Raw genomic sequence first — 26,741 nt, forward strand, 5'->3', positions numbered from 1 at the left:
AATTCTATTTTTTCTCAATTTGATATATAATAGAAAATTGGTATTCTCAAGTTTCCCAATAAATACATTGTTTGTATATATTGTGTAGGGTAGTTTGGAACTTTCTTCAGGAAATTTTGTGTAATGCATCAATGTTCTACCATTTTATTATAAATTACTAAATAAAATATGAATACAAGTGGTGCTAATTAGATGAATAATACTATAAATACATAATGTGATAATTATAAATATATATGTTTTCAAATCATTGGGCTATTTGCTTAGTTTATGTATCAGGAAAGGAACAAATATCTTACTTCGGAGTTGAAATGTAGGAAGCACTTGTCCAGGGTATTCTTTAATATTATTTCTTAATCATCAGTCATTTCATAAGCCCCTTGTGATAATTGCTACAAGCTCAATACCTCATATGTTCATATGTGTTTATGTTTTTTAAAACAACTCAGAACTGACACCACTATCCAGTCTCGTCTTAAACAAAAATATTCATGAAGTCAGTCTTCACTTGCAAACTATATTAATCTATCCTGAAATAAGAATACAAATTTGAACAAAGAAAAAAAATAATTAGTTCACAGTATACCTATGAATCTCATAATCCTCTCATCCTGGGTATACTGCATGTGGGGAAATACAGAGGCAGTTTGTATAAATAAAATAAGAGCATGCCCCCACTTACATACTAATGCTACTTATTTGTTGTGTGACTTTGATTCCTCAGTTTTCTCTTTAGTAAAATGAGGATAATAAATTATCTACCTCATAGAGTTCTTGTAGGGACTGAGATAACATACTTGAAATATCAGAAGTTTCACACAGTTCATGCAGTACATGTTTTCATGCTAATATTACCATCATATACATGAAATAATCATTACATGGGAGTCTCTGTTCATCAGTTGTTCTCTGTAAGAATTACTCTAATATTCACTGTTAACTTGAGATTGGAGCCCAGATTATTTGATCCAATATAAGTCCCCAACAGAGTTGATAAATCTTCTAAATAAGTCTGAAATCACTTTCCAGAGTAGTTTCTTTCCTGGGAGACTCTGACATTGTTTCGGGCATACATTAATCAATTCAAACTTTAATTCAAATGTTTACTGAGTGGTTAGTCTGCACAGGACAGAAGATATTAAGAGGATACAAAGATGAATCAGGAGAGCACTCCCTCGGAGAGTTAACAAATAACATTCATGTAATTAGGAAGCAGCAAGAGCCGCAGAGAGGAACCCTGGAGATGAGTTTACAGGAGTTCTGAGAAAAGTTCTGGAAGGTTTCTGGCTCAGGAAAAGGTGCCAGGCACTCTAGAAATCATTTTATGCATGTCATCTTATCCTCCCCCATACCTATAAATTACCCCTTTCGGCAAAAACTGTAACAGAAGTGAAACGTAGCCTTCCTAGAACAGTAAAGTGAAGTCTGATTCCAAGTCAAACATTGCTATGTTTTATTTTATTTAAATAATTTTCTATAAAAAAATAGAAAAAGCTAAATGTAGGGGCTTGAAATTACTGTTTTTGCTGTGTTCTATCCCACTTGCTGCCTTGCCATTTGGATGCTATTTACTCTAGCAATTTACTTCTTTAGAAAATTAAATGTCACACTGCTGTCCCATAAGAATTGGCACAGCTTCCAAAATTACTTAGCCTTTCCCCCTGAAGGAGCTTATACAGTAGGAGAATGTGTTTAATTAAGTGTGGAATAATTATATTTCTGAATATTTAAATCAGAATTCAAATAATCAAAAAGAATACCCTTAATTTGGGATTAATAGCACACCTTCGATTTGTCATGTTCTTGGTTATTTTAATGTCAGGACCTGTGTACATTTTTATACATGACAAAGGTTGAGTTGATTAGAGAAGAAATATTTCTGCACAGGCTTCAGATTCCAGTGTAGAGATGATACAATTATCTAGTGTTTGCCAAATACACACAATTTTGAAGCAATGTGAGAAGTTGTTAGAAAGAGTGATTTTTGAGGATGGAATTGTCTCCATATTGTCAAAATCTGTTTCAACATAATCTCTTTTTTTCCTTTTCTATTGTAAATATGCTACTGCTGCCCTGAGCAGTCAGTTGAGCTGTGGAAAACCTGTCAGGTGAGCAAGCTTAATTAGCCTAGAAAAGTACTTTAGTGTTTCTAAATCCAAGCCCTAAAGACAGATATGATTAAAGTCTATAAAAAAATAAAAATGTACTTAAAATGCTATTTTGAGGCTCATTAAACTTGAATTAGTCAACATCTATTTCCGGGGGCAGAATCAATTTGCATTTATTCAATGGTTCTCTTTGGCCAATTAATATTTGGGTGACATTAAATCCCTTGCATCAAAACAAAATAATTGAAATATGTACTGAAAAAAAAACATTCAAAGAGGAACTGAAATAATTAGAATTCTGACGCTGGACATGTGTGTTTTCTGAAAGAATTATATACAAAATTGGCGATGACTGTTTTTTTTTTTTTCCTTTTAAGAAACATCATATATACTAAATAAAGCAAAGGAAAACAAAAACAAAACCAAAACTGTATATGGGTTGGCTTTTGTTTTCCAGTTAAAATAGATTGCATTTAAATTTCAATTGCCAAATAAATTAAGGGGATACATACAGAACAAGTGACATTTTTAGTTCTCATTCGCAAGGGGTACAAAGAAATTGTCTATCCTTCTTTGCTACTTTTGTGAAATATTTCTTCAAGCCTCTGGCAGAAATGTGTAGGATGTTCTTAAAATGTCAGCCACATCTCACTTACTTACCCTTTTTCTAGCACTCCATAAAGGGAAGTGTTTGAGCCAAATTTTGGAAGCTTGTTGGAGATAGAAGTGGTTCAGACCTAACTATTCTGATGTTACTTATATAATACTAAGGAAAGCAAACTTTTTCAACAAAAGGACAGAGAGTAAATATTTTAGGCCTTGAGGGCTACTTAGTCCCTATCTCAACTAGCAGCTTTGCCTGTGTGAGATGAAAGCAATTCTAGACAGTACATTAACAAGGGGATGCAATAGAAATACAAGAGGGAGTATTTTCATCAGTTATTCAACCAATGATGTGTTCTGTAGTCTCAATTTCATTTATGTAAAGGTATGACTGAAATATCAGTGATGGAACCCACAGGGCTTTTAGCAATCATAATGGATAGGTTTCCTCTGCTACTGGATAATGATGTGGATTTCCTTAATGACTGTCTTGTCTAAACTGAATATTTTTTTAAACAATTTACAAAAGCTAAACATGTTTTATTTACACCAGGTGGTTTCTGTTCCATGTCCCCATGTCAATCTATATCTGAAATGGACATTTTTATATCCATATTTGTGTTTGAATAGAGATTTTCAAAATAATGTCTCAATGTTTCTTTCATCAGAGGGTGCCAGGCACATGTGATACTTCAAGAACTCTGCATGGCTGATTGCACCTGCTTGGAATTCTGGTAAATTATAGTCAACAATATAGTGTTAAAGTATATCATAAAACATAGAAACTATAACAAATCACTGAAGAAGTGCCTACAACAAGTATTATGGATGCAAATTTTTTGTCAAGGCATATGACCTGAGTAGCTTCAAGTCAGGTCTTCTAGGAGATAGTATTCAATCCCCACTCTCAAAATAACCATTCCCAGATGTCAGAATAAAGAATTTTTACACCTCTTCCATATTCTCCATGTGTGAGTATTGTGGTGTGTTACATTAGAACTTGACTGAATCATTTTCTAGGGTCTATTCCAAAACCACATAGCTTAGGAGGTTTAGGCAGCAGGATTGCAAGTTCAAAGCCAGCCTCAGCAATTTAGCGAGGCTCTAAGTAACTTGGTGAGATCCTGTCTCAAAACAAAAATTTAAAAAGAGCTAGGACAAGGGCTAGAGATATGACTTAGTGGTGAGGAGCTCCTAGGTTCAATTCACAGTACCAAAATAAAAAGGGGGAAGGGGTATAAGACATATAGAATATACCCATGCAGAGAGCAGTAATCTAGGGTCATGTTGAGTTGAGGTAGTATCAAAGTAAGCTTAAAATTTGAAGAAATTCATAGCTCAGTGTTGGTAAAGCAGCAACAGAGATCACAATAGCAAAAGCAGAATAAACTCCAAACTAACCCAATGGTTATTGGGATAAGTAGTTATGTAAGTATAGTGCCTTGCAACATGAACAGTATCCAGGATTTTGCCATAAAAGAATAATTTATGTATGCTTTTCCTTTTTATATAATACCTTATATTTCCCAATTCAAACTCAATGAAAGGGAAAATTCAAAAAGTTGGAAGTGGGTGTTAAGATAAAATAATAGTCATCTAGCTTTTTTCTGTTTCTCCTCCTCCTCCTCCTCCTCCTCCTCCTCCTCCTCCTCCTCCTCCTCCTCCTCCTCCTCCTTCTTCTTTCTTCTAAACTTGTTGTTGTTTTGTTTTTTCATTTTGTGGTCCTGAGGATTGGGCCATGTACATGCTAGTCAAGTATTGAACTCAGATCTACATCTCCTCCCCACCCTATACCATTTTTCTTAGACTTCCAGATATGTTAGACAATCAAATTTCAAAAACATCAAGAGTACGTCTGTTGAGTTGTCAAGTCATTATTTCTTCTCAGAGTATTAATAACATCTGTATTCATGCATTATGATTTCAAATAAATAATATTTTATGATCAAAAAGATAATATAACTAAGAAAATATTTTATTTTTAAATAAATTTCAAAATTTTTGAATGGAAAATCCTCATTTTATTCAGAAATAATAAAAACTGGAATTTGTCTCTTAACCAATGTTTGGGATCCATTAACTTAATACATTCTTCTGATATTTTGATGAACTCCCAGCAAAATTATTTGTAAAGCTATACTTGAATTTTTCCAGTTATGAAAATTTTAATACTACTTGAAATATTTTATTTTTAGACTCTAGAAAGCATTTCTAGTTTGCACATAAATCTGTGTTCCTATAACTTTATTATTGGTCCTTACCTTAGTTATCTCAGACAGCATTAACACAATAGTATAGACTAAGTGCCTAGAAAAAAATTAATTTTCCTCACAGTTCTGGGAGCCAGGAATTTCACAATCAAGACACTGGCCAGGTCAGTTCCTGTTGACAGCTCTCTCTCTGACTTGCAAACTACCTCTTCATCACTATGTCCTGACATGGTAGAGAGGGTGGGGGGAGCTTGCATGACTCTCTTATAAGGGTACCAGCTAACAAGGTTAAGGACTTCTCTTATTCCTTCACCTGACCTTTATTAGCTCCTCACAGGTCCTGTTTCCAAATACAGTCATAGTAGAGGTAGAGCTTCAACAGATAAAGTCATGGAGGACACATTCAGTTCAAATATGTCACATTCTGCCTTATACTACCATATAAAGCAAGTCATATTTCTTTTTATTATACCAATCCAGTTAATATTTGCCATTTTTTCCAGTAATTCTCTATAGATACACTAATTTTCCTCAAATGGCTTCGCTTCTCTGAAAAGGGGTCAAAAGATCTTTTATCACTTTAAAAAGAATTATTCAGAATATTAATAATGTGAGCACATTTACTTTGTAATAGGTGGAACTTTCATTTTTACAACTCTAATCCTAGGTATCATAACAAAGCTGTCAATGAGGAAACTATCCATTAGAGAAAATTAATCATATATTTGTCTTTCACAACCACGTGGTTTTATAATAGTGACTATTGTGTAAAAACTGTATCTTTTTATATTTTTTCCCTACACTCTAACCTCACATTGGGATGTTTGAAAGGGAAAACTACACTCCTAAACCAGAGATGGAAGAATCAGACAGCACTGGATTTTCTATACATTAAATTCTAGGACTTCTTGTGTGGTGTGTGATGCTCTACTGTCTTGACTTCCATCTTGTGTCAGATCTTTCTGGTGCACTGCAACTTAGTGCTATTCCTGACCTGGAAGTAACATATGAGAAAAAGTATTACTTTTATCTTCTTTATTTGTGAATACATTTTTTTTTTGGTCAGTTTAGAGTTTTTGTAATTACTACTGCTATACAATTGTAGTTCCAGTTTTGGAAATCTAAATACGAAACTTTGGATGGAAAATTTGCTTCTTTCTCTCTTTTTAACTTGTTTTATTACAATATATATAAAATAGTAAAAAAAATATATACAGATCTATTTCCATATGCAAAGGGCTTCCTGAATGTCAAACACACAATTAGTATTTCTGTTACTGCATAGAATGTATTAGCTATGTTACTGAATGACAAAGTAACAATTTCTTAAAGAAGGACAGATTTTTAAGGGACTTAGTTTTCAATGCATGTGTTATCCTGCTCCTCTGCCTTGTGGGCTTTCAGATGTACAACAGATAGAAGAAGAAGGCTTAGTTGATACAGGCCTTTGCAGCAAAGGGACTCAGAAGTGTTCTTCCTTGAAAAACATAGGAATAACTCAGGAAAAATCAATCTCAGGCGAAAACAAATGCACTATGAGGTTTCTGGACACAACAATGCATCTAACAAGTAAATATGATACTATATATTCTATTTCAACATTGCACTAAGAAATAGAAGAAAATGATCTGGACAAAAAAATCTTTTCTTTTTCATTTAATCAGAAACTGTAATATGTGTCAGGCCTGGTCCAAAACCCTAGAGACAGAAATGCAAATAAAATTCTGTGAGTATTCTGAAGGACCTTCCCATCCATCAGAGACCACAGGCATGAAGAGAACTACAAAGCAGCAGTCAGTTCAAAGTAGTGACTAGTACTAATGGGTATGTGTTAATGATGCTATCAGAATACAGATAAGTGAAAGACAGAATCTCCCTGAGGTGACAGGGAAGGATTGATAATGTAGTTAAATTGGCATGATTGAGATATAATGTAATCCATTATATATATATATATATATATATATATAATTTTTAAAAATAGTATTAAAATTTTAGTTTATGCCCAGACCCATTTTTTGATGAGCTAATTAAGTTTTCTGATTATTCTATTATAATAAAAGTAACAAACCTTTAAAACAAATTTTCACGAACCTATCATAAATAAAACTTTTCCTGGGTTTGAGGAAAATGTGATCACAGCAGTGTTGTTTTAACAATTGCATTTCATTTTCTTTTTCTTAAAAGTTGCTTATAACTTTGGACACATTATGTTCATATAACTGAATTAATCATTGTTTTGAATATCAGAGTTTTTTTTTCCTTTGTCCTCTTACTTCAATGACAATTCTTTTCTTATACATAAAATGAACTCACACCTGGGAATGACATTTAGAAACAATCAATGCTTTTAATACGTTATTCCAAAGATTTTCTCAGAAGCATCTTTGCTTTGCTGAACTTGGAATAAGCTTAATTTCATATTATCTCTTACTCTAAGATTATTTAGGTAGGTTTTTTCAGACTCATTTTTATTTCAGATAATTTTTGAACATCTGACCTAAAGTGATTATAAAAAGAAAAAAAAAAACACAACAAAAAACAAAGAAACTCCCCATCCCTAAAAAAAAAAGTGATGATACCCAATAGTATTAAACAAATCATTAAGCAATTTATTTGCTGTAATGGGGACTTCCTTTTATTTCCTCATGAATTCATATAAAGGCTTCAACTTCAACATCTTCAATATCAACCGATAGCCTTCAGACAATAAGCAGGAATAAAAACAGATAAGATACAGTAAAACAATTCACATTGGTAATACAATTTTTAATAAAAATCACTAATTGTGAATATAAGAACAACAATTATAGATTAAATCCTATAATAATTTTAATATAAAGTACAACTTCCACAGTTGTAATAGCCATTTGGCTATACAAAGAGCTTAAATAATTTTTCCTATTTGATATTGAAGAGTTCTCCACTTTGAGAAGTATGTCACTAATTATCTAAAAATAATTGTTATGCTGATGAGACCAATTAAAGTAGCCTATCTATATACTCCATCAACATTTCTTAACAAATAGGCTAAAATATTTCCTTGAGATACTATTTAAAAATGTAAAACTAAACTTTTGATGTTTAATATCATATGTCAGAGAAATCTAACATGAACATTCTCAGGTTCCAGTAAGAAGTTTAAAGATTCTTTACCTTCTAAGTGTATCTGATTGTTAGAAAAAAAAATCAATCTAATTAGTCCAAATTAAGTAGCTCTTAGAATGTTTACTGAGGAGTATAACAAATTGTTCATAACATTTCATATTTAATATGGTATGTAAGTAAGTAAAAATTTAGTTCCCATTCTCTTCCCTCAATGACAAATAAATGTTTTCTCAGATTGAAGTGACATATTTCTTTGCTTTCAAAGTATATCTGATTAGTAGAAAAATCAATCTAATCCATAATAAGTAGCTCTTGGAATTTGTATTAAGGAAATGTTACTTGCTTTAACATTAAAAAAAAGAAAAGAGAAAAAATAAGGGCTGAGTTGGAAATTGATAGTTTCTGATACTTTTTGGAGGGACTGGATAAGTGGGAGAGGGAATAATCCTCTCTAGTAAACTATATATTACATTAAATAACATTTTCTTACTCGGATTTTTACATAAACAGAGTCATGGGTTGTATTATGAAGCTATTCTAATACATCAGTTTTCTCAGGGGCCTCATTTAATCAAAATTTTTTTTTTAAAGAGAGAGTGAGAGAGAGAGAGAGAGAGAGAGAGAGAGAGAATTTTTAATATTTATTTTTTAGTTCTCGGCGGACACAACATCTTTGTTGGTATGTGGTGCTGAGGATCGAACCCGGGCCGCATGCATGCCAGGCGAGCGCGCTACCGCTCGAGCCACATCCCCAGCCCCTTAATCAAAATTTTGTAAGAATTTTTCACTACATAAATTTTAAATTTAAGAATGCTATAATTAAAGTATACTTGAAATATATATATATATATATATATATATATATATATATATGTATATATATGATCATTTTTGCCAAAATGATTCTTTTTGAAACATAAGAAGATGATAAATTTGGTGTTCTAGACAAGTAAAACAAAATTAATTTGCTTCTTTTTCTCTTCTGTCAGTGACAAATACATCTGTTCTCAGGTTGAAATTACTTATTTTAATATATCTTTACCTTTGAAGTATATCTGAATACCAAAAATTTAATCTAATTAACTCAATTTAAGAAGATCTTGGAATTTGTTCTGAGGATGCTGCCTTTAAAATTCAGAAAATTGTTCATTAAGTAGACGAAGTTTATTTTTAAAAGTATTTTTATTGTCCTAATAAGCTTTTGTTATTTTTACTATTTGATTATTGATTTACTTGATTTCAGACATAAATTTAATCATTCAGAAATAAAAGTAAATATGACGGTGAAGTCACGAAGCAATTGAAACTACCAAGGAAATAAAAAGAAAAAAAAAAGTAAAAGTACAGAAAACAAAATATGTAATAACATATACAATAATGAGGAACACTACTAGCAAAAATGCCAAGAGTTGGTGGCAAGCAAATTAGAGAAGGCACATAGGAGCAGCCTGTGGGCCTTCACAGGAAAGTTAAAACCTGCCATCTTTTGACATTCTTGTACTCTGGATGTGCCATACAAATGGCAGAACAATTAGTATATAATCTGCAATTTCTTTTCCCCTTTAATATTGGCTAACCCAGCGACAGCATTGTGAGAGCATAAGTGATATTTTAAGACTCTCAGAACCAGTGATACTTTCGGAGCCTAGAAATTAAGAATAAAATACAAAATTATCAAGAAAAGTCCATTACTTCAAAAAGTATATGCCATGGTGAAAAACAAACTAAATAAATAAATTAAGAAAGAAAGAAAGAAAGAAAGAAAGAAAGAAAGAAAGAAAGAAGAAAGAAAGAAAGAAAGAAAGAAAGAAAGAAAGAAAGAAAGAAAACATACATACATACATACATATATACATACATACAAACAAGTTGACAAGTGCAGTAAAAACAAGAGAAGGGCCAAAATGTATATAAATGCAGGTTGCTATGGCATCCCAATGAGGCAAGTTGACTCAGTCTTCACCTTCAGGGATGCTTCCCTGGGGAATCTTACGACAGGAGAACAGGTGCCTACAGGGGCACAGATGGTTAGAAGACCTCTTCTGGCAGAGGAGGGGCCACAAACAAGAACAGAGCTGGCAATAACAACAGGGAACTGCAACCCCGCGGATGAATTCGAGTCCCAGGCAAGTGGAGGGGTGGAAGTTAGTATTTACAAACCAGCAAGAAAGGAGGCTGGAGAGTTTGAAATAAGTCAGTGATATCTTAGAAACTCATCCGACAGGACATCCCTGTGGAGATACACTGAGAATGCCAACAGCTTCTAAGAGAAAGTAGTGGGATCCTGAACTGTTGTTTTGGTTTTGGTTGATTTCTTTCTTTCTTTTCTGTTTTTCTTTTCTTTATCTTTCTTTCTTCCTTTTTTCCTTTTTTTTTTTGTTTGTTTGTTTTAATTTCCCTGAAAGGTGGTTTTAAAATTCCCTGCATTCCTTCCAAGTTAACCCTTCAGGCCTCACCTCTGGGCTTTCTCTTGAAAATCTCAATCTAATACTTCCACAGGAAATTTAGTTAGGCACTTCAGTTAGGTATAAAGTGAATTTGCTATGTTTAAAATTTCAAATATACACAGTAAAATTAATCTATTTTAGAAAAGTAAATTTTTTTATCTTTTCCCATTGACTTGTCCTTTCCTATATTTTCCATCTCTGGGTAGATTTTCTCAACTGCTTAATCAGCCCAGAATAAATCACCTGGTGGTTACCCTTGACTCCACCCAGTACATCAACTTTAAGAGAATTCCTCTGGGCATGGTGGTATGCACCTCACTCCCACCTGCTCAGGAGGCTGAGGAAGGAAAATCACCTGAGCCCAGGATATGAGATCAGCCTTAAAACACAAAGGAACTTCCAAATAAATAAATAAATAAATAAATAAACAAATAAACAACAAAAAAATAAATAAAATAAAAGCACTAACTTCAAGAAGGCAAAGGATATTTTCATTAATAGAGGAAGTTGGAGCCCTATTTTACTTATCAGTTAATCAATTCCCAACCCAGAACAATTACTGCTTTATAGTACTCTCTAGATGATAGATTTGTTGCATAAATAAATGATTTTTTCCTCTCTTTTTATCTGTTCTTATCCCATTTTAAAAATATACACAAATGAAATAAGTTTTTTTTAAGAATATGAGTTGATTTACAAGTAGGTTCCATAAGATAGCAAAATACAAAGAAACATTATGCCAGGATTTTTCTATTGATTTAGATACTGAATTAAAAAACACCTATAAAAAATCAACAATGTTCTAGGGTACTTAACTGATTAAAAAACGAGAGGTCCAATCTATATCCCTTTAAGTTGTATAGATGATGTTATTCCTCACATTCATGATAAAGGCTGATGGACAAGGGGTTGAATCTCAAAATAGAGTCAGCAAACCATAGTGACAATGAAGAACATTATTTCTTGGAAATTGAGTTTTTATTTCCTTACTCTAAAAAGACAGCCAATTTATACTGCCTCAAATGCCAAGAGGCTGTGTTTTCATTAATTTGCTTTGTAAGTAAGTGTTATAAAAATAAGTATATGATGTACATTTTAGTAAACCAAGATAATAATTATTTTAACACTAAGTCTTCAAAAATTATGTGGTGCATGAACTAGGATCAAATGTTTCATAGCTTAAGTACACATTTGTGCATCACAATTAATTTCAAAACATGTATTTCCATGGTAAAATACAGTGGACTAGTAATGACTTGAAAAAGAGTTTTTTATATTTATTTAGCATAAGGTAGAATGAAATGTTAAAGTTGAAAAGAACCATTAAATAAAATAGTGTTCAAGGACAATAGCTGTTCAATCTGAACTCTGCAACAACTTGGTTGCTCCCATTCCTACTCTGAGTCCCTATTTTGACCCAATCCCTCTTTTGTAGGTCCAAGGAGGATAAATGGCTTGCCCAAGGCACTATGACTTTGAATTGAGGGACTCAGGATATTAACTTCAGAGCTTCAATTCTATATCTTGGATCTCTTTTTATAAAAAAAAAAATTTTTACTAGTTGCTCAAAACATTACAATTATCTTGACATCATACATTTGATTCAAATGGGATACGTAATCTTATTTTTCCACGTGTACAGATTCACACATCAGATAGAGCTCTAATCTCCAGAGTATACAAAGAACTGAAAAAATTAAACAACAAGAAAACAAATAACCAAATCAACAAATGGGCCAAGGATCTGAACAGACACTTCTTGTAAGAGGATATACAATCAATCAAAAGATATGCAAAAAAAATGCTCACCATCTCTAACAATCAGAGAAATGCAAATTAAAACCACCCTAAGATACCATCTCACTCCAGTAAGACTGGCAGCTATTATGAAGTCAAACAATAACAAGTGCTGGCGAGGATGTGGGGAAAAGGGTACACTTATACATTGCTGGTGGGACAGCAAATTGGTTCAGCCAATTTGGAAAGCAGTATGGAGATTCCTTGGAAAGCTGGAAATGGAAGCACCATTTGACCCAACTATTCCCCTTCTCGGACTATACTCAAAAGACCTTAAAAGGGCATACAACAGGGACACAGCTACATCAATGTTCATAGCAGCACAATTCACTATATCTTGGATCTCTACAGTCCCTTCTTAGTTAATACTTGTAGTCAGATTACTGGGTTCTTAAGAAAACACTGTCTTATGTGATGGAGCAAAAGTAGCATATCTCACAAACAGTAATATGACGAAGTACTTGGAGAGTTGTTTCCCAATTTTCAGAAACTTATGCTACGTAACTAGACACTGCTTAGTTTTTGCCTGTGAAGGAGCCAGTGTAGTTGCTGATAAAGGGAATTTTAATAACATTGGATTATGTAACATTTTACAATTGACTTTATGAAGTACTTCATTTTCATTTTTATGGATTATGCTACAAGTTCTCTGAATTCATGCTTCACTTATTTCCCCAATTCTCAGACTCCTTAAAATTTAAATTATGATTTTCATACACAAGATCATTCACCTGGGAGTCCTGTTCTCTAGCCTTTGGCTAAATTGGCCTTAAGTCCTTAAATTTCACTAGAAAACCATCTCCCAAATTAATAGCCCCAAAGCACTTAAGCCAAAAATTGATTTTATTTTACTTGCTATTGAGTTATAGATTATGCTGCAAAATTAAATAGGGTTTTAAAATTATGATCTATATTGCTAGAATTCCCTTACTAATATAAACTAGATTACTTTTTTACTTTACCCATATTCCCCTAACCACCTGCAAGGGACTATTGAAGAACTTTGATTTTAATAAATCTATTAAGATAGAAAAGAAAGTTAATAAATATTCATTTGTCTGAATTCTATTCTTTTTTTTTTCATAGTTTAGGCTATTGCCTTCAAACTGTGTTATTGTTTGGTTTTGTTGGTTTGCCTGTTAGTTTTAAAATGAAAACTCTTTGAGACCTTTTACACTTAAATGGAAATTTAGGGAGGAACAGAAGGAATACCAGATGGGAGTCTCTCAAGAGGCATCTTTGGGGATATTTTTTGAAAGCGAGGTGATCCTAGGTGAGCAGAATGTAATAGAGTTTGTGACTGGGATTGTATCTTAATAAAAACAATGTCTGCATAATTTATAGTCTGAGTAAATAGTATACTACAGCTAGAACCATCTTGAGATGGACTACACTTCAAAAAAATAATCCAACTTCATCAGTTATGGAAGAGTAGCTTGAGGAACAAATATTTCAAGAAATGATTAGTAAATCCAAAAATATTATTTTTGATAGAAATGTGATTAAAAATCAGGTGTGCTCATTTTATATCTGATATTTTCTACCACTCTAATTTGTTTCTGGAAGAAAATATAAATGTGGAAAATCTATTTCCCCCATTTAGTATTATTTCCCAATTTGTAACATTTTTGTTGAATATACATATGTAAAATGGATATGGATATTTTAAAGAATAACAATAAATTGATATACATCTACTGTCCACACAGTGAAAGACATTATTAGCAACATTGAGAATTGCTTCAACCACTGATACCTCTTCCCTATCCTTGCCTGTTAATCCCTGTACTTACTTCTAGTTTTTTTAGTTCATTTTTTAAAAATTTACAAAATTAAAAAGAAAGTATGTATGTATGTATATGTATATATGCACACATGTATTAACACATGTGTGTGTGTGTATATATATATTATATATATAACATATATATATATATATATATATATATATATATATATATATATACATGTTTTCTCTAATATGTGGAAACAGTGTAAAAATATACACCGTTTAGGTTTAGGTTTTCGTATTTGGGGAATTTTTGTGTTGGCGATATTTGTTCAAGACTTCTTTTTTCACTCCCTATGAATCATGTTGGTGAATGTGACTGAAGGTCACTGATTTTCCCTACCTTATTTGTGTGCAGTATATACAGAATACATATAATGATGTGAGTGGACAGTTTGCTCTTTTTCATTTGTTTCAAATACTTTTGATATGAACATTTCAGCACATATCTTGTGTGCATACACAAAAATTTCACCTAAAATGGAATATCTTGCTATTTGGGACATGTACATCTTTTACTTTATAGATGATAGCAAATGATTTTTTAGTACATATTTTAAAAATATTAAACTTTCTCCCTGCAGCTATGATTTATGTGCTGATTATAATAAGAAATTAATTTATATAGCATATGCCCCTTTTTCTAGTGGAAAACATTAGCACTAAACAGAATACTGATATAGTTTCTTTACTCATCATCATGAGCTTAAATAGAAGGGGTAATTTCTTTGGTTAATTTACCAATAATATCCATGACAGGGAATTTCAGGGATACTCTTCAGTTTTTGTTCTTACTGGTCTTGATTTTAGCAAGATTGAGAAGACCTCTTTCTAAAAAATTCCTCTCCTTCTAGCTTCTGTGATGGTACATTTTCTTGGTTGTACTCTTGCCCTTCTGCCTATTGAATTAGCTTCTCATTAAATGTCAGGTATTCTTGGATGCTGTCTTGGCCCTCTTTTCTCCTTTCCATCACTCTCTCCTGACATTGTCATGTAATCTATTCTCATGTGTTTAAATATTACAGGCTGATGTGTGGCTGACAAAGACTCTCTGCCATTCTATAGTGGTCTCTTCACTCTGTTGACAGTATCTTTAGCTTTTTAAATTTAATCTATTTCCATTATCAGTACTTGTTTTTGTTTCCTGGGCTATTGAGTCCAGAAAATCTTTGCATGTGCCAATATCTTGAAGTGTTTTCCCTATGTTGTATTCTAGTAGTTTTATAGATTCAGGTCTTAAATTATTTGGCCCATTATAAGTTCATTTTTGTATTGGGTGAGTGGTTGGGGGTCTAGTTTCAATCTTTTCTACATTTGAATAGCCAGTTTTTCCAGCACATTTGTGGTAGAGTCCTTCCTTTATCCAGTCTATATTTTTGGCACTTTTTTTGAGAATCAAATGGCTATCAGTGTGTAAGTTCATTACTGGGTTCTTTATTCTGTTCCATTTGTCTATCCATCTGTCTGTATTTGTGCCTGTACAGGCTTGGTAGTGTGTTTTCAAGTCAGGTCTTTTGATACCTCCAACTTTGTTCTTTCTGTTCAGAACTGCTTTGGCATTTCAGGTTATTTTGTATTCATCTGACAGAGGATTAACATTCAGGATATATAAAGAACTCAAAATATTTACCAATGAAAAGACAAATAATCCACTCGATAAATGGGCAAATTATTTGAACCGAAACTTCACTAAACAGTAAGTACTAATGGCCAATAAATATATAAAAATATGCTCAATATCTTTATCCATCAGAAAAAGGCAAATCAAAAGTATATTGAGATTCTATCTCATCCCAGATAGAATGGCTATTATTCAAAAATGAATAAATAACATGCTGGGGAAGACTTGGAAAAAAGGAATACTTGTTTGCTATTGGTGGGAAGGTAAATTAGTTCAACCACTATGAAAACAGTATGGAGAGTTCTTAAGAAACTTAAACTAGAACTACCACATGACCCAGCTAACCACTCCTGGGCTTATATATATCCAGATGAAATGAATTCAGTATGCAAAAGAGGTATCTGTACCCATATTTATTGCTATTCACAAAGTCAAGTTATGGAATCAGCCTAGATGTCTCATTGCCAGATGAATGATTGAAGTAAATATGTCATATATATAAAATTGAATATTTTTCAGCCAAAAAGAAGAACAAAAATCCTACCATTTGCACAAATATAGGTGAAACTGGAAAACATCAAGGTAAACGAAATAAGACAGATACAGAAAGATGAATACTGCATGTTTTCTGTAATATGTGTAAAGCAAGGGCAAAAAATCTGAAACCAAAGCAAAACAAAATAAAAACACAAACAAAAGAACCCCAAAGATGATCTGATGTTAGAAAAGGAAATTTTAGGCCCCAGAGGAAGGACTAGAGGAAGTGGGAGAAAGGGGAAAAACAAGGTAAGAGAAGGGAGGTGGGATAAGATCAAAGCTTGATATAGCATGTATGGAAATGCCATAGTAAAACCCATTAATTAGTACAATTAATATATGTTAATAATTATAAAAATATTAATGTCACTTATATTCAATCACTCCTTTTGCAAATTTTTCAGATACCTCAAAGTATCCAAGCTAATTATCTTGTCATTTTCCCCCAAATATTTTGTCCTTAGTCTTCCCCCTTAGTAATAAGTTCTCCATTTAATAGCTTAAACCAGCAGTCTTATTTTGCTAAGCACATACTTCTGACCTTTTAATAGGTTTACATGTGAAAACATGTGCAAAATTTCTTTCCATATTTTCTAATGTGATTAAAAAATTAGGGGAAGGTAGGTACAGTGGTGAATATGTCAGGTCTTTGATTAATGCAAAGAGACCTTCTGAAACAAGAAATAAACAGAGGTATTAAAGATGAATTAAATCATATTGGATATAAACAAAGGAGTGGGATAGTATAATGGTGGTTCCATTCCCAATTTTCTGAGGAATCTCCATACTGCTTTCCATAGTGGTTGCACCAATTTGCAGTCCCACCAGCACACATCCATGTTTATAGCAGCTCAATTCACAATAGCTAGACTGTGGAACCAACCTAGGTGTCCCTCAATGGGTGAATGGATAAAGAAAATGTGGTATATATACTCAGTGGAATATTACTCAGCTTTAAAGAAGAGTGAAATTATGTCATTTGCCAGTAAATGGTTGGAGTTGAAGAATATCATGCTGATTGAAATAAGCCAATCCCACAAAACCAAAGGCAGAATGTTTTCTCTAATATGCAGATGCTAATTCACAATAAGGCAGGGGACACTGGGGAGGAATAGTGTTACCTTAGATTAGATAGAGGGAAATGATGGGAGATGAGGGGAGAGGATGTGGGCATAGGAAAGATAGTAGACTGAAACAGACATTATTATGATACGTATCTATGTGACTCCATGACCAGTATGATTCTATAACATGTACAAACAGAAAAATGAGAAATTATATCCCATCTATGTATGATAATATCAAAGTGCATAAATGCATTTCACTGTCATATATAAATAATTAAAACAAATACAAATTTTTTTTAAAAAGCATATTAGAAAAAAACAGATTAAGTGGAGACAATAAGACACAAGCCTTTCCAGATTTTTGGCCCTCAGAGTTTTACAAAGAAACAAATGCAGAATTGAAAAAGAGATGGATCAGAACAAAAACTGTAAGAGAAATTGGTGGAAAAACATGGAGCAGTGGGGAAAGAGTCTGCTCTTTGTTGGATGGCAGTCAATTTTGCACTATGGAGTGGAGTAAGTCTGCAATGGGCTCCTGATTTACTAAGAAAGGCATGACTTCACATGTAGAAGTCAATTAAAATTGATGCTTTTGTTTGCAAGGAATGGGAAATAATTCTCATTGGATTGGTCTGAATCTGACGACAATTTATTGAATTGTAGCTAGGTGTCATTGATGACAGAATAGACAACCAGAGGCCCAAATGATAAGTCTGTCAGAAGGAGTAAATGAATGCCTTACCATATTACCTCTATAAGAAGCAAAGCATTTTGAAATGGTGCAGTGAAATTTCAATTTATCTATTATTTTGCTTATGTTTATGTTCACCAGTGGGTATGTTTATGTAAATGCCTATTTAATTAGACTTCCTATTGTGGAATGATCCTCTTTTTATTGATATATTTATTTTACTGATATATTTATTTACTGATATATTTATTTTTATTGATAATATTTATTTCCACAGTTATTTTATTTCCTTTTGCATTTGGTAAAGAGATGATAGAATTGTGGCTTAATCTGCATTTGCTAGAGTTTAAGGTTTGGTGTCCTTAAGTAACTTGGGCCTGAAAGCAGGAGTCCATGCACTAGGAATTAAAGTACTACTAAGGAAAATGTTTTCCTACCATCAGAGAGGAGGCATTTACTCTTGGACCTTGGAAGTTATTATCATTTAAGGTCATCAGGGGACACAGAGTTTTTCATACTTCAGGCACAAAATTGAGAGTGTCTTACTGTTTCATTTTCTTCTTACATACTGAGCTCTGTGTGATTTTCTTAAAGGGAGCATTAAACAACCTGTCAGTACATACACATTGGATCACAGACTCTTCTCATGTGGAGGGACTCTGGCCAGTACAGAAAGACATTAGAGGATAAGTGTAACTTAGTGTTTATTGGTTGGAGGAATCAACAATAGTTCCTTCCCTTAGTGTTTTATGCTGAAAACCTGTTGTTTTTAATTTTCTGAGCACTGACTACCCACTGTGCTTAAACAGCAGCTCTTAATCAGAACACAATAATTAGATAGTTAGAGCCTGCATGATATTTAGATATTCAGTGGAGTTGCATTGCATAGAGAAAGGTCTACAAAGTTGTTTTTTCTTTTTCTTTTTCTGATTCATCATATAATTTCTCTTTAAGTTTTATTATCCAGATACATTTTATAGTATGCCTGTATTAATCATTTAGTATAATGCAAGTGTATGTCTCACACACACACACACACACACACACACACAAAACACACATTTATATGGTACTGTGACACCACCACGGTGTAAGAAAAGAATAAAAACTCATTAAGGATCTGACATAAAATCTTTCAAACACAGTAAATTTAACCAGAAGAGAAAACCTGCTTTGTTGGCTGTTTTTTTTCCCCTTTAATTTCAAGGTAATATTAGTGGTCTGTTCACCAGTAAATATTTCTCCAAATTTGATTGCAATAAATGTACAGATACCTTATATCACAGGAAGAATATCAGATATTTAGTAAAATAATCCTTCAGTAAATTGTATTCCTTTCAGACAAGTCTTTGGAGAAAATGTTTAGAAATATAGTCAATCATTATCACATATCTGCGAAATTATTTACCCATTCTCTACATAACACCTTCCCTCTCTTATTATTAACAAGTTTCCAGAAAAAAATAACAAAAAAAATTCCCTTGCTTCTTCTGTTTCATTTACTGTCCATTCTGATATTACAACTTGATATCTGTTCTTATTCTTCTCCTGAAATTGGTGGTTATCCTTTCACATCATGCTTCTTTGGGAAACGTTTTTCATGTTTTTGTGGCATTCTTCTTGTCTGTTGCGAAGATCTCTATTCCTTAACTAGTTTAAAGTACATCTCTTCCAAGCCCACTCCTTGACTGCTGATCTCCAATTCTTTACCATATCTTCTCTTAAACTACAAAATCAATCTAATCAATGATTCTGACTTCTACCTTCTGCTGTACAGATACACATGGCAATATCTTCTGGGTCTCTTGTGGAGTCAAGACCCATATTTTAAATTACTTTCTCTACACCACACTGTCCCAGTGACAGGAATGATATTTAGCAGGAATATACTGATATAGTGGACAAATAGATTAGAGGTGTTGCCAAGCCAGTTAAGCATCTGGTTATACACAGTTCTACTGTTCCTGTCCAAAAGTAAATGCAAAACTAAACCTGCCATTTTTCCTATAAATAATCTTGTTTTCCCCACTTAAAAAATGGCACTACAAATTACTTAGTTACAAAGCCAAAAGTGCTTGTTCAAATACCAGTTTTTTTGATCACAGTTTCAGAGTTATTTTCTCACCTCTATTGCCATAATATCATTTCTTGTTTTATTATTGCTGTAACCCAAATTTACCAGTTCTAAACCACTATAGTTCTACTCTTCTTATGTGAAAACAGCATGTCACTTCCAATTAAAACTTCTTAAATGGTTTCCTAGGTACTAGCATATAAATAAATCTATACTATTTTGCACTTTGTATAGAATTAATTGTGCTCTGACTCCTGCTCACCTTGTCTTTAAAAGTCCTTCTTCTGTTCAGTTCTTATTTCTTTTCTCCCTCTTCTCCCCACCTACCTCTCCACTAATTATGGCCCAGTGTGTGATCTTGCCTCTATCCAGAATGACAAGCCTGCACATTATTTACTGGGAAGAATTGATCTTCTCTCAAATTTCTACCTAATTACAAACTTTCTGACTTCCCCAGGGAGGCTAGTAGACTTTCTTACATATTTTCCTATATTACTTTTTTATATTATTCATATTTATAAAAGACTAGATACTTAACTATATTAGCAATAGTTGTGTATCTTCCCAATAGAATATTAGCCCCCTTGAATCTTTAGTACTTGCATTTAATTACTGTATACTTACAATGATAAGAGTCTATATGAAAACCTACTTTTTACTTGGGAAATATATACATAATATCAAGATAAGAAATCAATCCAAATTTAAATAGCTAAAGGTTAATTTATGTATATTTTAGAATCTCTTTACCATTATTTAATGGATATTTCACTTAGAATATAAATGAAACTTTAACTATGCCACAGAAACTTTTCTTATCTTGGTATAAGCAAAACAGACATTTTCTACTCTTATGGGACTTATTGATTTATTTATCCAGACAAAAATCAATAAAAGACATTAATATTATAGAAAAAGTCACAAAGTCTGTTTAATGATCAATAAATGCACTGCTAATGGAGTAAATCTAAATCTAAAATAGTCTCTTTATTCTTACTGATACAGAATGTCCTAATTTTATTAAATGCTTGTGGGTCAAATCAAATATACAAGAAAAATTTGTTTTTCATGTCTATTTGTTTTTAAAATGTTTACCTCATGTATACCAGAAATCATAGTGATAGTTAAGTAGACTTATATCAATTTGTATTATTTGTGGTACTTTAAGAACATTTTAAATTTCTAACATAAAGATAGTATGTTCTAGTATATAAAATGCAATGGTAAATATTAGTAAGAGAAAAAGTTCATAATTGTAATAAGCTATTGGTACATTTAGCAATCTTAAATTTTTTAGGGCAATTCTCTGCAATAGCATAAAATGGAGCCACATAATCAATAGCATTTAAGTCAACATGCAGGCTTTTATCCTAGAATATAACTTAATAATAAAGAAAATAAGCTAATTATCCAAATGGAAATTTACAGAGTGGGCTGGCATGGACACAAAGTACTATAGAGAAAGTCCTTAAACATTACTAAGCCATTTCTCAAGTCATATTTTTGGCTTATTTTTCAGCAAGCACATTAACACATCCAATGAAAATTATTGAGTTAGTAGTGCACAAAAACCCACACACTTGATATTACACATTGTACACAGACTACAGACATAAGATGGAAAAACAGTCCGATACTGGAACAATTCTATTCATTAAGAACATTAAGCTTTTAGTCTACTTGGAATGATAAGAAAAAAAGATATATATTTATTTTATGATAAGATCTATTTATATATATTCCAAGTATATATAAAATATATACATATATATATATATATATACATATATATATATATATATATAATTGCTCAAAATTTCTTTTTGAAAATCATATAGATGACTCCACTAATCATAAAACATTTTTAAAGTTTTCCTTTTTCTGTCTTCAAAACGATGACATAATTAATATTTTTATAACATCCATGAAACTACCTTTGTTTTTGCATGAAGATCTGGTAATCCACCAATAAAGATAGACCATGACTTTGACAGTGGTTTTCCAGGCATGTCATCAATAGATATGCTTTTTTCTATAATCCTTCCTAGAATAGTCAGTTCAGCTCTACATGGGTCCAATTCTTGTCTGCAACGATTTAAGAAGGAAATTCATAGTTTTAGTATGTACTGTATAAACATTTGTCTGACCAATCAATTAAGCTGTTATCAGAAGAAGAAAGATTTAACTAGGATTCTCAGAGTAATTAACTCCGATGCACCCATTTTTTTAAAGGATGAGAAAAATACTACAATACTCTGACATATAGATATGAAATATCATTTACTCTATTCATAGTTTAATTATTTAATGCAGAAATTACAAAACAATGACCAGTGGGACAAATCTTCCCTGCTACTCTTAGTAAATAAAGTTTAATTGGAACACAGCCACATGTTTCTTCATCTACAATCTATGGGAGCTCTCATGTCAAGAGTTGAACAACTACAGCAAAGATGTTAAGGCCCAAAGGACCAAAAGTGCATCCTACCTAAGTCTTACAGAAAACCTTGGTAGATCCATCATTTAATCAATGTACCTGTTTCCAAAGTAGGTACACTTATTATAATGCTTTCCACACATGTTCTATAAGACACAGCATTCACTTACCAGTGTTATCCTATACCATGAGTATATGATGTTCTGTCTTTCATATATTTATGTGAACTTTTTATTGAATTATAATATAAATATTAAAGAGGTTAAATGGAAAAACTTTATGAAATATTATATTATGAACATGTCCAAGTAACCATTATCTTGGTCAAAAGACAAAAAATTATTATTTATTCCAATTCAGAAACACAGACCTCCATTTTCATTCAACATTATATTTTTGATGCTCATTTTTGTTATTGAAGTCAACAAGAGTTTATTCATTTTCAAGGTACATCACTGGATACTTCATAAATTACTTATTGTAGTGTTGATATAGATTTGAATTGTTCCAATTTGGGGGTTATTATATAAATTTTGCTGCTATAAATATGCTTGGATATATTATTTAGTGTACATATATATGAATTTCTGTTGAAGTTTTAATAAAAAAGATTGACTCTGCTCTATATTTGGGACATATTCTCTGTTGGTTAAAAAATTGCAAATGAGTTATTTTATTCATCTGGTATATTACATTTTTTTCATAATGGTGTCCTTCACTGGTACCAATTTTAATTTATACCAACTCATCAATCATTTACTTAATTATTGTTCTTGTTTCTGATCTACTCTATATTTGAAAGGTTATTTTGGTTTTGACACTTAAATCTACAACACATCTGAAATTGATTTTTATATAATCTGAGGTATATATTAAATTGTTTTTTATGGATCCAGTAATATGAGTGAAAAAAGAAAAAAAATCCATTCTCCAGTATTCTGCCATCTGATTTCTATCATAAATCAAATCCATTTATATCTGCTCTGTTTTTAGGCTATTCTGTTCCATTGGTCAGTTTTTCTATCATGCACTAATATATCATTGTCTTGACACTTACTCTAAAATAAAGTATTTAATACTTGGTAGAGTAAGTTCTTCTGCTTCATTTTTGCCCTCTCAACACTGTTTAGGCTGCAGAGATGTGTGTATGTGTATATATGTGTGTGTCTTCCTGGGCTTTCCTTCTCTTTTATGTGTCTATATTTGTACTTAGTGCCAATATCACAGGACCAGAAATATTGATGTTATGTTGATGTTTTACATATTGTATACATTAAATCCTCTTATGTTGTTTAGCTTTTTGATGGAGATGATTGAACATCTTTTTCTCCTTTCTTCCTTCTTAATTGGTGTGAATTAAGTTGACTGGTGTTAGAATGTTTGGATGTATTCCTAGAACAGGTCGAACTTGCTTAAGATGTATGACATTTTCGTATAAGGCTGGATTGACTTTCTACATTTTCAGGAATGTTTTTGTATATGTTAAAAGATCTTGACTTTCAAATTTCTTCTACTGTTCTTATAACATTTTGGTATCAAGGTTATGCTGTCCTTATTTTCTTTAAGAAAGTCCTTTTACGTTGATGATATATTTATCCTTTGTGTATTGTAGTATTCAGTACACAGACAACTGGGCCTGAAATTATTTGAGATTACTTTTGCTCTTTTTTCTTCATGATTTCCCTCTTTTGATTTGTTCTGAGCTTAATTTATTCTTCTCTTTCTAAGTTTTAAAATCTAATATGCTCTCATGACTGAAAATTTCCTGTTAAGCATAAATTGAGATATATTCAACATATTCTATTTTTCATTGTCATCTGCTCAAAATATTTCAAAATTTTCTCTTTGATTTTGTTTTGTTCATTCAAGAATCATTCAGAATGGTGTCACTAAACTTAAAAATACATATGAATTTCTGCTTTTAAAAAATATCCTAAGAATAACTTAAATCAAGTTTGCTCAGAGAATATTTTCTGCTTACTTTTAATTCTTTGAAATGTATTGACTCAAGCTGCATAGGAGAGCATACAGTAAATTTTAGTAATATTTTCAGACCCTAGAATTTCTGTAGTTGATTGGAATGTTCATATATATGTAAATATGTCCCCCTCACATATACATACCCACTTTTATAGTAAGTACCAAGGGTACAATAAAATAATTAAATCATGTGTATGATGCATGTAATTTCTTATAAACAATGTTTACAGAGATTCTCTGCATCCTTCTTCCATTTATATCACAATGTAAAGTTGAGAGCTAAAACCAAGTATGGCCATGTAACAAATATTGGGTTTTGATAAAGAAACTTTTTTAAAAATTCAAAAGTTTAGTGACATTTCCTATATTAAGAAAATGGAAGGAAAAAATTTTGAACATTTTTAGAACCTACTTGATGTTATTGAATCTGTATTTAGAAGCAAACTGCAAGATTTCTGGGTTAATTACTTCTTACAATTAACTGTTAAAAATATCTTAGGGAGGATATAGCTTCCAGGAAGCCATTCATTAAATGATAAAAATAAAGAAAACACTGCTACTTCTGCTCCAATCATTCTCTGAATTTTAATGTTTGGAAAATAGTTTGTACTGTTTTGTGATATTAAAATAGCAATAATTATTCCCTAACACTTTGCTAATGAACTCATTTTTCCTATTTCATGAATCAAATAAAATTCATTAAGATATGAAACACATTTATTTGGTCTTTGGTTATAACAATTTCCAGAATAATTTAAAAATAATGTATATAGATTCTTACATTTTTTCTTGACCATAGAAGACATATAAATTATTTATGTTAAAATTAGAAAAAATAAATTTAACATCTGATCTATGCATGAATCAGCTTGAATCTTTAGTAAATTGGTTTTTAAAATGGTATCAACAAATATAGGTCAAGATGTACATGCGTTCACTTATATGTAAGTGTGTCACACATACATAATACATAAATACATCAACATTATTTGGTCTTTATCAATTTCTCTTACATGACTATTTTACAATTTTAGTGAGCACTGCATTGTATATTATGTTCCAAGCTCTTAAAATTATAAAAAATTAAGAGATAATTACCACCTAGAAAGTCATTTCACCCTTGTTTAATTATTTATTTATGAAATAGTCTTGGATTTTTTAAATCAAATTTTAAGGGGTTTTAAGTGTGTATTATCAAATTGCTAAATTATATTTGGGAAACCCTATTCTAATTGGCAGTGTTAGAAAAGTTCATGGTCTTTCTTTTTATATTTGTATTTGTATGATAAGTTCTATTAGTATTTTCAATATTTTCTATATTAAAAATCTTTCCCACCTAAGAAATAAGTACTTATATTTTATTTTTATAGATAGTTTTGAAGGTCCTTCATCACTTCATATTCAGACTTTGTGTATATTAACAGTTTTTGCTTGTATTTTATATTCTTTCAGTGTGATATTTGAGATTATACTGCTTTAATTATTGTAGTTGCACAATTTACTTTAATATTTAACATGCCAGTGTCCTTTCATATAAGACCAGTTCAAGTATTTCATTTGCCTTTTAATACATTTATAATTTAGAATCATTGTTTTCTATCTTTCAATGGCATTTTTATCAAGATTAAAATACATTATTAGAATTAAAGTTGTTTTATGTTCTGACATATGTGTGTGTGTATATATATATATATATATATATATATATACACATATATGTGTACATATATGTGTACATAAACATGCTTGCTCATATTTTTCAAATATACATGTAAATATGTGTTCATACTCCTTAAGTTACAAATTAAAATATTTTATTTCAGCATAAATAAAAATATTTGCATTTTTGTGTGTTCCATACTTAACTATGGTGTTTAACCTTATGGAAATCTTAGAGAATAACAATGAGAAAATGCTATGTATTAATTTAACATGCAATTGTACTAAGTTGTGTAGTAAACTCTGCAGTAAGAACATAAATTACAAAAAGTTGGAAATAATCCAGACTTCACTAAGAAATATTCAATTGGTCCTTGCATCATGAAGATGATTATAGTAGAAAGAAGATAAATGGGTAATACAGATTTGGGGTTGTGATTGAGGGTGAAAACTACAAGACACATGAATGAGGTAATATTTTAAAGTCTTGGTCTAAAATTGAGACTGAGAGTTGGGTTCAATTACAACTTACTAAGTTTTTTGACCAAGTTGTACTCTTTTATGAGATTACTACGTCATATACTATAATGTCAGTGTTGTGGGAGGTGTTATT

General features: G+C 31.7%; 1 protein-coding gene across 1 annotated transcript in view; it reads right to left on the reverse strand.

Annotated features, from left to right (window-relative positions):
* EYS (eyes shut homolog) overlaps positions 1 to 26,741 on the reverse strand; it is a gene marked incomplete at its 5' end in the record, with an annotated part of 1,607,607 nt that overhangs the window by 566,861 nt on the left and 1,014,005 nt on the right. Inside the window, 1 exon segment of the mRNA XM_081294994.1 lies at positions 21,987 to 22,137. Within this exon segment, the coding sequence (XP_081151120.1) occupies positions 21,987 to 22,137 (151 nt within the window).

This window comes from Spermophilus citellus (genome assembly GCF_964194105.1).
Source record: "Spermophilus citellus genome assembly, chromosome: 5".
NCBI lineage: Eukaryota > Metazoa > Chordata > Mammalia > Rodentia > Sciuridae > Spermophilus > Spermophilus citellus.